Source organism: Setaria viridis, chromosome 5, assembly GCF_005286985.2.
Source record: "Setaria viridis chromosome 5, Setaria_viridis_v4.0, whole genome shotgun sequence".
Taxonomy (NCBI): Eukaryota; Viridiplantae; Streptophyta; class Magnoliopsida; order Poales; family Poaceae; genus Setaria; species Setaria viridis.
The window spans coordinates 36,954,798-36,970,887 of NC_048267.2; the positions used below are offsets into that span (position 1 = coordinate 36,954,798).

General features: G+C 47.2%; 3 protein-coding genes across 4 annotated transcripts; all 3 read right to left on the reverse strand.

Moving 5' to 3' along the window:
• Window positions 1-2,505: 2,505 nt before the first annotated feature.
• Window positions 2,506-7,629, reverse strand: LOC117855186 (triacylglycerol lipase SDP1). Of its 2 annotated transcripts, XR_004640468.2 has the most exons (5): window positions 6,489-7,629; window positions 5,007-5,870; window positions 4,533-4,676; window positions 3,095-4,409; window positions 2,506-2,898 (listed from the first exon to the last, which is right to left on the reverse strand). XR_004640468.2 is itself a non-coding variant. In XM_034737483.2 (4 exons), the coding sequence occupies exons 1-4, from the start codon at window positions 7,038-7,040 to the stop codon at window positions 3,258-3,260; spliced, it is 2,712 nt and encodes a 903-aa protein (XP_034593374.1). In that variant the 5' UTR covers window positions 7,041-7,629; the 3' UTR covers window positions 2,506-3,257. The 2 variants fall into 2 exon arrangements, 1 of the variants encoding a protein (XP_034593374.1); XM_034737483.2 differs by having other exon boundaries at window positions 2,506-4,409.
• Window positions 7,630-7,950: 321 nt separating this feature from the next.
• LOC117855188 (uncharacterized) lies at window positions 7,951-8,927 on the reverse strand. The gene is made up of 4 exons (XM_034737485.2): window positions 8,631-8,927; window positions 8,501-8,550; window positions 8,285-8,366; window positions 7,951-8,169 (listed from the first exon to the last, which is right to left on the reverse strand). Exons 1-4 carry the CDS (start codon window positions 8,872-8,874, stop codon window positions 8,123-8,125), a joined length of 423 nt encoding a protein of 140 aa, XP_034593376.1. The 5' UTR covers window positions 8,875-8,927; the 3' UTR covers window positions 7,951-8,122.
• A 1,792-nt stretch (window positions 8,928-10,719) lies between these two features.
• Window positions 10,720-16,059, reverse strand: LOC117855187 (mitochondrial import inner membrane translocase subunit TIM50). Its single transcript, XM_034737484.2, has 10 exons — window positions 15,573-16,059; window positions 15,375-15,463; window positions 14,823-14,859; window positions 13,889-13,950; window positions 13,677-13,790; window positions 13,326-13,430; window positions 13,150-13,248; window positions 12,261-12,417; window positions 12,045-12,147; window positions 10,720-11,059 (listed from the first exon to the last, which is right to left on the reverse strand). Exons 1-10 carry the CDS (start codon window positions 15,847-15,849, stop codon window positions 11,014-11,016), a joined length of 1,089 nt encoding a protein of 362 aa, XP_034593375.1. The 5' UTR covers window positions 15,850-16,059; the 3' UTR covers window positions 10,720-11,013.
• Between the last annotated feature and the right edge of the window lie 31 nt (window positions 16,060-16,090).

Consider the following 16,090-nt stretch of genomic DNA (forward strand, 5'->3'; position numbering starts at 1 on the left):
TCTGGCCACACGCATGCATATAGCCGTCCTGACCCACACCCGGTAGAACGCCACGTGGCTAACCTGCATTCCGAGCCCCGGCTCCTTTCCCTGCCTTCGGTCTATAGCTAGTACACTTCTTTTGGCTGGACGACGTTAGGAAAGGAGTAAGACAACGTACATGGGACTGGGAGCATGAGCATCTCGCTTTGGCGCCCCGGCGGTGGATTCCACCGAGGCGTGTAGCCCAAAGCGGCGAGGCCCACTCGAAAAGCGTGGTTTGTCCCCAGCTGAACCACGTCAAATCATATCAGCGTACGACGAGGACACAAAGTTGAAAAGGCACGCGGTGGATGGATCATCGAGCTATGGTGAAGGCCGGACGGATCGAAAGGCGAAACTGCATGTGGAAGAAGGAAGAGATCCTCTGATCTCCATGGACCCGCCGGCACCGGGAGGGACCAGCCGGCCCCCGAAGGTTGATTGCGTCCGCTCGCGCGCGCCTACGTACGCGTCAAGCGATTGATTGGCGTACGAGCTGAGCGCGCCCGCGTGCAGGCCCCCGCCAGCCAATCGAAACGTGATGGGAACACGAGCGGGTCGCGCTGCTGCCGAGGGCGCGGAAAGCTTGCAACAGATGCACCGGAAAGGGAATCACGTCGTACGTGTCTGATCGATCCCATCCGACCGCGTCGTCGCGCGCGAGAAAGAGATATACCAGGCCACCGCGTCCGTCCAAACGCGCTTGTACGTGTCGTCGTCTCCCTGACGGGAAGTCCATTCAGTACCGATTCCTAACCCTTTGATACTTGTGCAACCGGTATTGCTACTTCGGTACTAATATGAGATCCTTTAATATCAGGTGAAATAACCGTTACTAAAGGGGTATTAAAAAATAAATAAAAAAAGAAATCACCCGCCCGACGCCTCGCCTCCCCCCGCGTGCAGATGGGAGAGTGAGAGAGGGAGGGAGGGAGAGAGGAGGGAGACCGGGCCAAGGGTGAGAGAGGGAGGAGCTGAGGGAGGGGGAGCGGATAAGGATCGGGGAGCGGGCATGGACCGGGGGAGTGGACGGATAAGCAGGGAAGATCCTTTAGTACCGGTTGGGAGCTCCACCTGATACTAATGGGTGAAACCGATACTAAAGGTCATCCATTAGTATCAGGTGGAACCTCCACCCGATACTAAAGGCGCTCAGGCACATTAATATCGGGTGGAGGCTCCACCCGGTACTAATGGGTGATCTTTATATCGAGCGAAACTTCCACCTGATCTTAAAGGAGGTGACGGGGAGCTCCTAGAAAGACCCGGTATCAGGTCAACAATATTCCAGTAGTGTCTCGTCGGGCAGCTAGTAGCGCAGCACGGGACGGCCGGCTTTCGATGGATCAGCTAGCCGCGCCGCTGCGCGCGTGCATGATTGCAGCGCAGCGTGGTGAAACAGCGTAGCCGCTAGCGACTCATGTTGACCCGATCGCGACAGGGCGCGGACCGCGCGCGGCGGCAGCGTCACCCTTACGGCCATACCCGCCCGTGATCGGCGCCGCTGCATCAACATATTTCATACGTCCGTGCCGGCGGACGACGGCGTCGCAAGCTCGCTCCCGGCGGTGAGGGCGGCGGCCAGCCGGCCACCGATTCTCGCGCGCCGGTTGTTCCGATCGTATGTACGATCAGACCGTCTCGCGCACGGTTCCATGCACGCAACCAGCGTCCGCCCCTGCATCCCATGCAGCCACCTCGCTCCCGCATGAAAGACGTGAGCAGTGACCAAGCGCGTGCTCCTTCATCGAACGACGTCCTGACACCACCGCCCCGTGGCCTGACGGTGCGCGAGGTTGACACGCATGCATGGCGAGTATAGTAAGACGCGTGCGGGCCGCGGAGCGGAACAATCCGCGTCCAGTGAAGTACCTGCCGGCCATCTCGATCGATCGATCGATTCGAAAGCGTCGGCGCTGATTTTCTCAGAAGCACGGGACCGACCTTCAAGCTCAATCGTAAGAGTATCAACCAGCCAGTGAGGTTATGTTCGTGTGGGACGCAGTCTTTGGCGGCTGTTCCACACCAGGTCCGATGCATGACGGATCGCGCAAGGCGTGACCATGACGCAGTTCGGTGAACTTTCGCGGTATTTTGCGTTTCTGTTTCGTGGCTTGGAAGAAGATCCGTCAGACGTGTGTTGTTGGATAGCGTAAGACCAGGCCCTTGTTCTCATTCTGTTGGGCTCGTTCTTCTCTCCTTAAATCGGCCGAAAATGAATAAATTTCTTATCAAGTGATAAGTGGGCGTTGGGCTCGTTCTTCTCTCCTTAAAATGGGCCGAAAATGAATAAATTTCTTATCAAGTGATAAGTGGGCGTTTGGGTTATCCGATGTGTAAACGAGCGAGCTCTCTCTGTTTGGAGAGGAAGCGGGGCGTTTGGGCTATCCGATGTGTAGAAGAGCGAGCTCTCTTTTGGAGAGGAAGCGGACACAATCCTTGCCTCTGCGAGTCTGCGTAGACTCACTTCACAACAATTGGCGATTGATTTGCATCCTGGTCTACACATCGCATTCACCAGAAGTGTATATTACACAGAAGAAAGCCATACCAAATTGATTGTAATGCTATTAGATTTACACCATCTCGTAAGAAGGCTTGGGAGTCGATCCTGATCTCATCAGCGTTGTCTTTCACTACCTTTAGGATGATAACCCAACACTTTCTTCAGTATACCAGCGGCATTAGGAAGATGTTAATCCAAATCCCTTTGCCCCTCACTTGACTATCCTAGGATGCAAGGCTAGTTATTTGCACAAAATTCAGTTTAATGAAGCAAACTGCCAGCAGGCCATGTACATTGAAGGTCCTGGTGTCTCTTTGCCTGTTGTCTCCACTGCTTACCAGTTGAGAGGTAACATCTAGTCATCAGGCCATCTGCAAAACCAATTGAGATTACAACTGCTGCCACCCGAATTAGTTCTCGACGAGTTTAAATTAGATGCCCAAATTGTACTGTTTCTATGTATTTTTCCCCCCAGTCTCAGTTTCATTTCTCCTAGATGTTAGAATCTCACTTCCATCACTGAAAATATATTTGGTTCCTCAATTGAGCCAAAGCCATTGGATCTACCTTGATATGAAACTTGAATAGAATAACATACAGCTTCTTGCATCCACTTTTGCGATGACTAGCTTTAAAGTTGTCAGAACACAAAAAGGACATCTGCTGCCTTAGAATGAAAGGACGCCTCTTAACTAGTAAAATCTTAGACAACTCCATCCTTCCTACCAGCCTAATTGTGATCAGGACATTCTATCTTTGCTGTTTCCAGTTCCGTGTTCTCTGAAGACCCTTCCAGCAGGCTATTTTCTGTAGTAACAGTTGCCTGGTGGATCTCCGTACATATATCAAAAATTGATGCAGCTTCTGGATTGTTGGTGTTTGTCCCATCTTCACAATTTAAGGAAGAGGGATGATCTACATTTTCTCCCAGTGAGGACCCCTGATGTTGTGGATTATGTCTACTCATGGGATCAGTCGCTTCATCATTAACAACATTGAGTTCCATGTCGTCGTCGTCAGAAGCTGACACGCCATCAAGGCACTCCGTCTGTACTGTTTCAACATCTGGTTCCCGAGGAGATCCTTGAGACTCAACTCCATTACTAGGTCCTATAAGAGTATCCCTCCTTACAACATTAAACAAAATACCATTCTCAGTCTTTTCAGGCTGCAACAAGTCACCTTCAGAAACCACGATACTCGTTGAAGGGCCAAATGTCGTTCTAGGGGTAGTAGTATCATGAATATCTATACCTGAATTGTCCAAGCTCCTATCAGCTGCTTCTCTACTGACTGCCTGAGCTGCCAAGCTACTGCCATTTGGTGTCACAAGATCAGATTCATCTTCCCTAGATGGAATTGTTCTGAATTCTGTGTCAATCTCAAGATTCTGAACAAAGCTGATGAACTTGTTGGCTGAGGCTGTCCTCATAAGAGGGCCACCACTTCTCGTCCAAGAGTGTAAATCTATACTTTCAGATTCACTGTCACTACTATCATGTGCAATTCTCTGGAGATACTGGTTTCTGTTAGATAATGCAGCAACTCCTCCAGGTCCTTGATGATTTGTACGTGTAGGAGATGCAAGCATTTCTTCTTCAAGAGAACCAGTCGAATTTTCTCTTGCTATGAGATTCCAGGATGGAATTCTCCTAGATGGGCAGAGCCTGATTGTAGGACCATGTCCTTGTGAGGCAGATGCTCTTTCCGCACTCCTCTTTAGCCTACGCAAGTGGTTCAGGAGGGCAACACATTCATCCAATGCAAGCTCAATAGCACAATTCGCCCTGATGGCTGATAGCTTTTCCCAAGTGCATCTCCTACCTTGATTTGCAGCCTTCTGAAGCTCAGCATAAGATGGGTTCTGTATCATCTTGGAATACTGGTGATAGTGTGAAAGAAATCATGTGTAAGTTTACTGAATATTGTGTCAATAATTGACATTTGCATGTAAGATAAAAGAATATTTACATGAGCGGAGAGAGGGAATAAAAACATTGCAGACCTGTGCAAGAGTGGCTGGCATAACGACTGTGACATCACCTTCCCAATCTTGAGCAAATAATTTGGCTAATCCTCCTAGTGGAAATCCAAGTTCCAGAACTTGATTACACCTATGCTTAACTTCCATCTCAGCAAGTTCAGCAAGCTAAATACAAGAAAACAATAAATGCACGTATTAGTACATCGTAGCATGCCTGCCAGCTAATGCTTAAGAAAAATGAACTATTTGGCCATGCAACCTATCTCATATTTGCAGAAAATAATTCTAGCCACCCCTGGCTGGGTCTCGTGGTATGTTATGCTAGTGCTACTGAGACATTTAATGCTACCATTCCTGATATATTGGAAGGAATGCCATACAGCAATCAAAGTGAAAAGAATAATCATCTTTGCATCCTAAGATGAACAGAAAACGCGTCAAATAAAAATGTCTCTGCATTGTAATGCAAAATAAGCCAGTAACTGTTTGACATACCTTGGCAGCAAAGCTGCCTCCATAAGCCCTGATGATTTCCTTTAGTCTCAACAATGGAGCTATGTGAGGATTGGCTTGGCTTACTATGAAATGATTCACATTGAATAGTTCCTTCAACCGTTTGATGGGCAAATCACTTTCTAAGCTCCCATCTCTCCATCGCCGGGTTGTAGCACCAGTACGTTCCTCCACGCCCAATAAGAATGGAGCATGGAAAGGGATTGTTTGACCGAATCTATCCTTTGCCATCAATTCTTGGGCCTCAAAAAGTCCAGGAAAAGCACACGAAGCAGTTACTGCACTCCAGATAAGAACATGAGGCGATGTTAAATAGTTCAAGCATCGAGGCGGCTCATGCTTCCTTGGCGAGCACACAGTGACAACAAGAATCCGGCCAGTCATGTCATAAGCTTCTTGAAATGTCAAATTGCTGGTAAGATTTCTCAAAAGCACTTGCAAGTGCCTAATCTCATGAACAGCTCCATGTGTCAAAATTCTTTTAACCACAGGAAAGATCCCACCCATCTGGTCAAAAAATTTCAGGGAATGCCACTCCTCAAAGAAGCTCTCCAACTCAGGCCATGACCTCGTTGCTACTATAGAACACATTATTGAACCAACACTTGATCCTGAAATTATCCTAGGCAGAAGTTTATGTTCTACCAAGGTTTTCACAACACCCACATGAAAGGATCCTAATGAAGCACCTCCGCTTAGCAGCAAGGCTGTTCTACCAAAGGCATGTCTTGTCTCATGCATAAATGCGAGCTTCTCTTCAAGCGGTAACTCATCAGAATCCGAGTCACAGACCATTTTCAGTTGAGTAGATACCTCCTCTATGTACTCCTTTATGAGTCTAGGCACCTGGCCAGCAAGAAAATCACAATCGAAACACATTAATGACCAACATAACGCTACGCTTGTGTTTCAAGTTAAAACAGTTGAATAAACAACTACATAGTACAAACACAACATTGTAACTGAAAGATGTCTGAAAGATGCAATATGTTTTGTCATTGTTCACTTCTAGATTGCTAACTATAGGCTGAATCATTTGGACACCTTAATTTTGTCATATTCGATTACTTTTTGTAACTCAAAGGAACAGTATAGAATATAGATAGCTACTACTTGTTCAACTTTTTGATCCAATTACATATTCAGCAATGAACTATCTCCATTCACATGGTTAGGAGCAGAATCTGATTAGTCAAGTCTGATGCCCATATGTACAAATTGGAGTGTCCACCCCCAAATTAGAGTCACAAATCTGCTCCGAAATGCCAAAATGAGCAGTCCAATATTAAAAGTGCACAGAATTAGCTAAATCGTGTGCTGGTTCCTCCTAGTCGAATTTGGTTTCTGGTTTAATCAGATAATAAACTGCTAAAAGCCTGATAAACTGAACCAAATTGTCTCAGAGCAATCATCAGATGCTGTCGAAATTTGGTTTGATCCACATGATGGCAGGGTATTACGTACCTGCAGCCTCCCCTTGTGCAGTTCGGGGTTGCACATATTGCCGAGATTCCTGAGCAGGTCGGCGCGCATGCAGAAGACGATGTCCCTGAGCGATCCCTCCTGGCGCCGGTGCCTGAGCTCGCGGAGCTTGTTGCGGACGAGCTCCTCGTCGTAGAGGTCGGCGTCGCTGGCGCGGCGCGGGGCGGCCTCGCGCTCCAGCATCCGCGCGGCGTGCGCCCACTCCTCGTAGGTGAGCGCGGCGCGCATCATGTTCCGCCAGAACTTGCGGCGGTAGGCGGACTGCACCCGCGCCCTGAGCCCTGCCCTGCCCCGCCGCCCCCGCAGCAGGAGCGCGACGGCGCAGACGGCGAGCAGGATCCCGCGCGTGTTGTCCCGCGGGTGCAGCCACGCCGCCGCCACGGGCAGCACGGCGCGCAGCGCCGCGGCCAGGCGGTGCCGCAGGCGCGCCGCGGAGCCGCAGAGCAGCACGCGCAGCGCGACGGCGCGGCCCAGCGCCGTGGACGGGCCGATGGCGAACGCCCCCACCGGCGCCTCACTTGCGATGTCATCCATACCGGCAGGGCGGAAATGGCACAGGCACGCAGAGAGTCACGCTGCTCACGGAGACCGCGCGCCTTGGATCGCGGAATCCGCTGGGATCGGAGCTGGAGCTGGAACGTCGGAGAAGGCGAGTATTTGTTTGGCTACAGCTATCTACGCACCGGGGGCATGGGCGCGCGGCGTGTTGGAGTTTGGCAAGTCGGGAGGAGGAGGTGACGAGGAAACGGCAGCGAGATGGAGGATCGCAAGAGGACGACGAGGAGGTCGTGGGCGCGTCACGCGTGGGGACAAGTGGGAAGGCCGGCGTCGGCGTCCGAGTCAGAGAAACGGGCGAGCAGATAAGGGAGGCTGGGACTGGGAGAGGTTGCGCGACGTAACGTACAACAGCTAACCCGCCGCGGGCACGGCACACCGCCCCCGGCCCTAACGGCGGATCCCGAGCTGCGCGCCGATTTTCAGGTCGCGCGGGTCAGGATGGGCGCGCCGCGCGCGGCCTCGATCCGCGTCGCGTTATCTCCGGGTCGAGGCCGGCGCCGGCCGCCGTAGGCTGTTGGTTTGGCTGGCTGCCCCCTCGCCGGTCGGGGGAGGCGGTGGGGGAAGGGTCGAAGGGAGAAGAATGGGGAAAACGGCCGCGCGACACGCGCCGATCTGGGAAAGCGAGGAAGAGATACAGTACACGTGCCATGGCCCATGGACGGTGGCTCGGGGAAGTTGACTTTGGGGAAGGCACCGCTCGATCTTGTGTATCGTCCAATCGAAACTTGATGCAAGATCAGGTAACGCAATAGACGACTAACTGTCAGCCTGATCAAACGAATGGGAAAAAAACATTTTTTGGCATCTCGATCGTCACAGACTCACAGGAAGGCCACCGAGTTGCATACTCACGGTGAAGCTTGAAACGGGCACGGGAACGCAAAAATGAGCATCCCAACAGCATCGATTTCGCCGTGCGCAAGTCGACGGCATGCACGAGCATTCGACATGTCTGTATTGTTTCAAACACAAAGTTGTTCAACTTATATCTCACAAATTTTCCTAATATCATCATCCGTCTTTAGAAACAGCGCAAGCAAAGTCGTGATGATCAGGGTTCAGCCTGTGAAGAACCTTCTCCAAGATTGCCATGGAAGGAAGCCACCTACGAAAGAAGTAGGGCGAAAACCTCAGTCACATATTCCGCATGCCAACGGGCGAAGATCTTCAGAGTTATTTGCTATCACAAAGCTAAAGTGTCACGGAAGCACGGCACGTACCACACCCTTGGCACCGAACATAATAGTCGTTCTTCATTACCAGGCCAGAACCTCCACAGATTTCACATTTCTTTTGTTGGACCTGAATGATCAGGGGAAAAAACAGTCGACAGATGAAGGATGGTAATTAAAATGATCGATAGATAAACCAGTAATGGTCCGATGGACTGACAGAAATTCAGTCAGTGATCAAGATGAAACCGGCCCGGCACTTACGATTCTTTTGCCGAACTCGACCCCTGCGACCACGAACGGCGTCACTCCAGCTGCAAAAAGGAGCCGGTTCTGTCAGACACACGAACTGGATAGGAAACGAGGCAACATCTGTTAATGTGTATGGACTCACCTACGGCGCCGACGACGATCTGCCAGGTGACCTGCGGGGGCGGGAGCGCGGCATCGGCAGCTGCGGCGACAGCGGCCGCAGCGGAAGCCCCGTCGACGGCGCGAACGCCGGTGGCGCCCCCTCGCCCGGCGGGAGTCCGCCTGCTGACGCTGCCGCTCGAGGAGAGGAGGCCGCTGCGCCTGCGCCCGGCGCCCGCCGGACCCGGCAGCGGACCGCAGCCCGGCAGGCACGCGCGCGACTGCATCGCCGCGAGCTTAGCTGCTGCTGTGCCGCACACGGTCGGGAGCGAGCGCGACGCTCTGGTACGCGCAAGGCAGAACTTGTGTGAGATGGAGGGTCGTGCGTGGGGTGGGACCATACCTGCCGAGATTTTGCGGTGGACGAGGGACCCGGACTCTGCCACGCTACGCTCTCACGTCCACGGAAAATGCCAAGGAACTTGTCACCATTTCGGAGCTTTGAATGTTTTTCCGTTCCCGGTGTTCGACTGGGGCACTGGGCCCTGCATCAACAAATTTCTAAGGCTAACCTAAAAAAACAAATTTCTAAGGCTATTTCCCGTGGTAGTTTATGTAAGCGTCACGTCAGCTAATTTGATGACGTGGTAGGAAATTTAAGAGGGAAGAGAAGGAATAGTTTCATCTAGATAAAACTCTTGTGGCATGAAAACCAACTCCGAATGTGTCATGAAATTAAATGTAAACAACATGAAATGTCATCTTTTTGTTGATGATGTGGTTGTCTTGGAAACATCAAAATGAAATCCACCACTAGAATTAGCCTAAGATAACAAAAGAACACTGCCAATTTCATCCGTTGTTACAACTTGCAATTCGTCTTGAACATAGTACGTACTCTGTGCCGGTCTGCTTTATTCCTGCTTCTTAACTTCTTTACTTCCAACAGCACTGCTTCCCATGTGCTTTGTTGGGGAAACCACCTTCGGAACACCGAAGAAATCCCTCAAGAATTAACCTTGTTTCTGCTCTTAATGAATTATGGGTGCAGAAAAGAGGAAGATGATGACGAAGGTCCCTTGGGCATACGAGGTGTCCTTCGGAGCACAATGACAGAGAGCCTACCCTCACGACTCCAGTTAGGAGCGTTGTGCGCCTCAACAACGCCTTGATCTATCCCTAAAAGGAAGAACAGGGACGCCCAACACCTCGACCTCCGAAGGACTGAGCGCTAAGGATCACGCGGTCTGCCACGTGGAGTCGCGATGCCATACGAGAGGCTAGCTAGAGGAGTTCATACGAAGACCGTATTTCCTGTTGTACCTGGAATATTCTTGGAATCTAACAGTTGGAGGAACGATAAAATGTAATTGAACTTTATAACGATTGATCTCCATGTAAACAGAGGCGCCATTGTAACTGATGGGATGACTGGTTTGAAGTCAATGAGAACGACTTGCATTTACTATTTCATATTTATTATTCTCCCAGCATTTAACTTTAAGTCAAAGGAAGGAGTTAAAATAGATACAAAACCAATTCAACTTCGTCTAAGGGGACTACCACCCTTCGGAGAGAAACATCTTGACTATTGTGACAGAATCCACTCCGGGACCGTCCTCCACCAACATTCTCACCAGGGCGACGGTAACCAAGGGCGCTAATCACTTCTGTCGTGGATCAACATATGGACATTCATTTTATAAGTGAGAACCGAGAGAAGTCCAGTGACAACGGAATTCGGATATGATGTGCTTTCCTAGTGAAAAGTTCTTCCTCAGTTTGACCAAAGTAGGGCACGGAACTGAATGCTAGCAGATAGCATACCTATTCCACGTACAACCGAAGGTGTTTAGCGGTAACAGAGTTCAAATTTTGTCCACATATGAACCAACTAAACACCACGTAATGGGCCCGATAAAAACTGGTCATCAAACACAAAACTGGTTCGGTTCATCCATCAGTCACTATTTATTACTATTGCAAGCTCAGCTAGTACAATTCACAAAATTGCAACAATCAACAGAAATATTGTACTCCCACCAGTAGTAGAAAACTGCCAACCTAAAACGCCTGCAGAAACCCTGGAACACAGTAATTTGTTCAATGGAGCATATTAAAATCTACATGTCTAAAAACAATGCAAGTGAATCTGCCATAAAAATATTTCAAAAATGTTGGCCAAGGCCGCATCTCATGCTTGATTATAAAATCCTGATAGGGTTAAGTTTGATATCACTGTAAGGCACCCATTAAAATGGAAACATTTATTAAAACCTGCCAAGGGTGATCTCTCCAGAAGTTGACAAAATAATAATCCATGGATGATGGATTCATTCACTTCATTTGGATTGAAGTGCCAAAAGTTTCATGTCTCTATAGAAGTGTGTAGATTGATATGTTTTCGTTCCAACATATTTTGGTCATCATCGCCGCCATATGCGTCCTGATTGCTTTTGTTCTTGCATGCGCCTGCAATGTTACATTGTTGGTACTTAGTAAAACCTTAAATCCTTAATACAAGTTAAAAATCATCTAACAGAACCGTGAACTACTATGTGAATTAAGAAAAAATGAGAATCCTGTTATACTACAACATTTTTGCTAACACCACCATCTCCTCGGTCCAAACTTCACAGTATGATCTATTTAATTTACCCATCATATTACAATTTTTGAGGAAGCATATGTTTTACAACTAAGTTGACGTACCTTAAAATCAACACACAGCCCACAAAAGTTTTAAAAAAAACTATCTTGCTCTTACACCCATCAAGTTAGTTTTTTAAGGAAAGCTAAGCAGCAACGAACAGTCAAAAACCCAAACATCCTAGGTTACAATACGCCCTATATATTAATTTAAAATAAAGAGTACAAATATCAACCAGAGAAAATCCCCTACCATGTCTAGTGGAGATGACAAAAAGGTGCCCTCAAATCTAAAACCAGAATGATTGGTCAACTAAAATGTGCTAGCTTATAAAATTTCTCTCTCAAGGTCTCTGATCTTACGAAATTGGTAGATCTAGAGTGGTTTTTGAAGAAGCAAGATAGCAGTTTTTAGTCCCACACAGCAGCAAACAGGTATGCTGAATAATCAAGATATCAAAACTGGATGAGGTGATTATACTCAAATAAGGAAATCAGGTAATTCTATACTCAAATAAGGAAATCAGGAAAAGTTTGCACAAAAGAAAGAAAGCATGAGAGACTGAATGCGATGGCATATTTTCCACAATCTACTTTCACAGGAACTGTGGTCAACTGATGATAATCATAGTCATGACTCGTGACAACAATTTACTTTCACAGGAGTTACGATGACTGGGTATGCCAAATACTTGGAAAAACAATATTCAGAATATCATCAATTATGTATAAAAACAAGAATAAACAGAATATCATTAATTAAGTATGAAAACAAGGGGAAGGAACGCATAGGCAAATAATCGCTTACCTTTGGTGTTCCTTAGAGCGCTCAATAAACTCGGCAGCAATGTCACTACCTTGATAGGATGCAAGAACAGCCCTGATGTCAGAAGGTCTTGCCATAGCAACATCTGCAGCATTTAGGTTTATAAAGAGTGAAAAAAAAAAGAGAAACAGTTAGCAAACTAAAGAATGGAAAACCCAAGCCTCGCAGGATGAAAAGGACATAGTTTCCGAGGCTTACATTCTAGAAATGGAATAAGATCGAGCAGTTGAGTGTCATCATTTTCAAGCTTCCAAGGTTTAATTTGCACAGAATTTTCAGGCTGCAGGCTTGACTCCAAAGCATGAGCACTGATATAAATAACTTGAGCAGGATTTCTGTTCAGCTTTGACAAATCCTAGTAGTTACATCATAAAGTAAAGTTCAGTCTTGAATCATGGCAGAGTACAGAATGCCTCTTAAAATGTAGTAAGTACAATACCTACCAGTTTTTTTTCTGGAGAAAAAATTACTGCACAGAGAACAAGAATAACCACTGGAAAGAGCACTCAATGGGGAATGGTCTGTTACAAATAACTAATGAACATGGGATTGACTATTGTATCTAATGAATGAAAAAGCTTGACCAAATTAGGACTCTCATAATGAATAAAGTTCACTGATTACTTTCAATAGCCATAATTCGAGTACAAAACTTCTAACAACACTACCACTTTCCAGAAAGGGAAGCTCTTTTTTCCCTTTGAGCATGCATACTTAGCTAAGGTTAAGCAACATAGTTAGAAATAAGTTTTAGCCACTGAAACAGGTCATATCACCTTAGATGGAAATACTTATATAGCTTGCAATTGAAAGTGGCAGAAGAACAGTCGAGCAACAACTCATCTTTAGCATGAGGGGAATATTACATATGAAAAAGATTCTGCTATCAACATAGGACAGTTATAAATACAGGAAGATTCAAAGATTTTGGAACATGTGACGTTACTACTCCAGTAATCCCTCCATTTTATTTTACTTGGCATTCTAAAATCCAAAGGATATAAAATAGTAGTAAGTTAAGCACTGCAAAAGGATCAATATACAATAATTCACTTTGCTACCAGAATAGCAGGTAGATCCCACATACCCGATAATGTTTTCCGTGTTCGTATTTAGTTGCAACTCTTGATAGCCTGTGCCGAATATTTCCCTTTGGATCCAGCCTATCAACGACAGGATCAACATACTGCACATGCAACAAAGTTTCTTCCAGGTTACACATTTGCAATACAAGCGAACAGCTGAAAGTTTTGAAAAACTTACCATACTAAGCTGATCAGAATACACAACAATTTCATAAAACCTCCCAAGATGTTCCAGAAATGCATCCACTCCTGGCCTCTTAAAGGTCCTCCATCCTCTCTCACGCTGTATGCATTTTTTAAAAGAAAAAAAAAACATTAGCTTCATCGAGCAGTCACTGAGCCCCTCAAACAGGGTTGACAAACATATGAAAGGAACAATGAACCGTATGTTTTTTTCAAAATAATAATCTAGCCCCTACATAAACATGCTTAAATATTTACATTACATTAGATGTTGGCTCATATTGCATATACAAGAGGTTCATAGTAACAAAACTGCAAAAGTTCGTATGAAACACAAAAAATTCACCTTCCAATCTGAGTATACAAGAGTCTCGTTCAGATCCAGAACTAGGGTCAATATATGCTGTTCTTGAGGAGCACGATCTGGAAGAAGTTTGTCTGATACTGGTTCGCTAAAGCCCTATGGTAAATATATATATTAGTATGATTATGGAAATTTCTACACAATATCCAACATGGATCCATGAAGGAAAAAAAGTTTTACCATTTATTACTGACCCGAATTTGATCTTCAATTTGGCTCCTGACATCCAGGTATCCCTCAATAGCGGCAACAGGAACTACAAGAACAATGCATACAACTCTGAGTAGAAAAGGGGAAGGAAAAAAGAATTAAGGCATGCAGCACACAATCTATTTAGGCAGTTTAATTAACGATCTAACTAGTGGCAAGTATGCAATTTTTTCCCCTAAAACGTGGAAGATGAAGATGTTGACTCGAAAACCTCAGCATCAAGGATGCTTAGATTAATCAGTAAGATCCTATCAATCTCCTTCCCTGTAACATGTTTTAGAGCTATCTGTAATATGCAGATACAGTTATCATCATTTGCTACTTTACAGTCAGTACAACTCAAATTATGCACTAACATTTTTCTTTGTACCAAGAACACATGCTCTTCTTAGCAATTGGCTGTGGTATATGTAACGTACATAGCTTCATACGGTCTAATGATTAGGTTGCTTTGCTATGATTACAAAACCTTCTCTAGTTAATCCAAACTCGCAATGTCCAATGCAAGCTTCTGCTAAAAAAAACAGGTTTACCAGGCTGCTTCACACATGGATACCTACTGCATAGTGCAGTATTCTCAATCTCAAATGTAAAATCTGGTACATATTAGAAATTTCTGCACAGGGATTGGAAATTCAACAATTGCAGCATTCACACAGTAAGCTAGCCCTTATTGGCTGTAATCATGTTAGGGCATACAAAATATTATATGTGGGTGAAGAGACCTAGTTATATACACTGACATTGGCAGAAATCACCAGGCATGCCTCAAGGCTCCAGATTTATACGCAGAGTAATAATAACAGTGGTGAATTGCTAGTTAGGTGGTTGACTAAAAGGAATGCATGACATATAGCAACTCAGAGTGCAGAGGTAGTAAATGAGAAAGATAAGGAAGGAGTATATTGTAGTCACTACCTTTCATAGCTGCTGCATAAGCCATAGCCTGAAACTTCTGCAGACAAGAAAAATAATCACTTTATTACATGGTTGAAATACAGTGGAGAACAGTATTGGATCCCATACTCCGGTTCAGGTCTTATCCTATATTCCCAGAAAGCAAGCATACCACAAAGCATCCTTCAAACTTTTTATCATCCTATTATATGTTCAAGTCCTCTCAAGGGAGGAGTCATGTACAGCTAGTTTTGGAAGGAACGAACACTGTGTGTGTGGGGGGGGGGGGGGGGGGGGGGGGGTGGATGACAGCTGATATGCAATTTCAGCACATTGCAAATTTATTGCACAAGAACTAATGCAAAGTTTCCTGTCAATAGTCACCTCAACAGCTTTATATAGTACCATATATGTGGAAAGTCTAATACATGGCTAATCAGATCCCATGATCAGAGTTCGCATTTCCTAATTCCCTCTAAACAACATGAGAACGCACTGCTGCTTGCGACTTTGGTAGGATTAACGAAATAGCTTTAATAACATGTACCCAAACTGGACATGTTGCAGCATTACCTCAAAGCCGGATGCGTCTTCAGGAATGGGATGCTTCGATTTCTTCCGGAACTCCCGCGTCATCTGATCCAATTCCTCTAGAGAATAAGCTGCACACAAGAAAACCCAGGACGCATTAAATCTAAAAGGGGGAGCGAAATCGCGAAGCTGAGAATCTGAACCACCAGAGCCAGAGCGGGTAAGGATCGGGAGCCGTACCGTAGCTGGCGTAGCCCGTGCCGCCGACCGCGGCGGACACGGCGGCGAAGGCGGCGACCTTGAGCGCGCCCCACAGCTTACGGGCCGCGGGGGGCGGCTGGGAGGATGGGTCCCCGGAAGTGGACGAGGCCTCGGAGGCGGCCGCAGTCGCCGCCGCCGCCGCCGCAGCCGTGGATGGGGAGGAGGAGGAGGCGGCGGCGGTGGCTGCCGGGGAGGCGGTGCAGAAGGAGAGAGCGGAGATCCTGGGGAGGAGGCGCGAGCTCGCGACGCGGGACATGGCGCGGCTTGCGAGAGAGGTACGGGATGCGGGGGGCAGGTGACTAGGGGTTTGGATTGGTGCCGCTCGGGTTCGCGCGGAGGGTTTAACGAGGCGGCCGAGGGGCCCGACAATGGTGAGGCGAGGCGGATAGCCGGACGGGCGGGCGATGGCGAGTGGCGACGGAGGCGGCGGCGGGTTGGAAAGGGAGGACTGTTCTGGAAGCGTCCCGAGCGGCCCCACTCGTCAGAGTGGGCTGGCA

What these genes read in the sequence shown, in the direction of transcription:
- LOC117855186 (XM_034737483.2), bottom strand. Translation starts at nt 7,040, where the DNA reads ATGGATGACATCGCAAGTGAGGCGCCGGTGGGGGCGTTCGCCATCGGC. An exon ending in TGCACAAGGGGAGGCTGCAG is followed by an intron (nt 5,871 to 6,488) that starts GTACGTAATACC and finishes CTTGCTGGCCAG; the next exon opens with GTGCCTAGACTCATAAAGGA. An exon ending in TGCCAGCCACTCTTGCACAG is followed by an intron (nt 4,410 to 4,532) that starts GTCTGCAATGTT and finishes CACTATCACCAG; the next exon opens with TATTCCAAGATGATACAGAA.
- LOC117855188 (XM_034737485.2), bottom strand. Translation starts at nt 8,874, where the DNA reads ATGCAGTCGCGCGCGTGCCTGCCGGGCTGCGGTCCGCTGCCGGGTCCG. An exon ending in GATCGTCGTCGGCGCCGTAG is followed by an intron (nt 8,551 to 8,630) that starts GTGAGTCCATAC and finishes TCCTTTTTGCAG; the next exon opens with CTGGAGTGACGCCGTTCGTG. An exon ending in TCGAGTTCGGCAAAAGAATC is followed by an intron (nt 8,367 to 8,500) that starts GTAAGTGCCGGG and finishes CTGATCATTCAG; the next exon opens with GTCCAACAAAAGAAATGTGA.
- LOC117855187 (XM_034737484.2), bottom strand. Translation starts at nt 15,849, where the DNA reads ATGTCCCGCGTCGCGAGCTCGCGCCTCCTCCCCAGGATCTCCGCTCTC. An exon ending in ATTCTGATCAGCTTAGTATG is followed by an intron (nt 13,249 to 13,325) that starts GTAAGTTTTTCA and finishes TTGCATGTGCAG; the next exon opens with TATGTTGATCCTGTCGTTGA. An exon ending in CGCTCTAAGGAACACCAAAG is followed by an intron (nt 11,060 to 12,044) that starts GTAAGCGATTAT and finishes GTAACATTGCAG; the next exon opens with GCGCATGCAAGAACAAAAGC.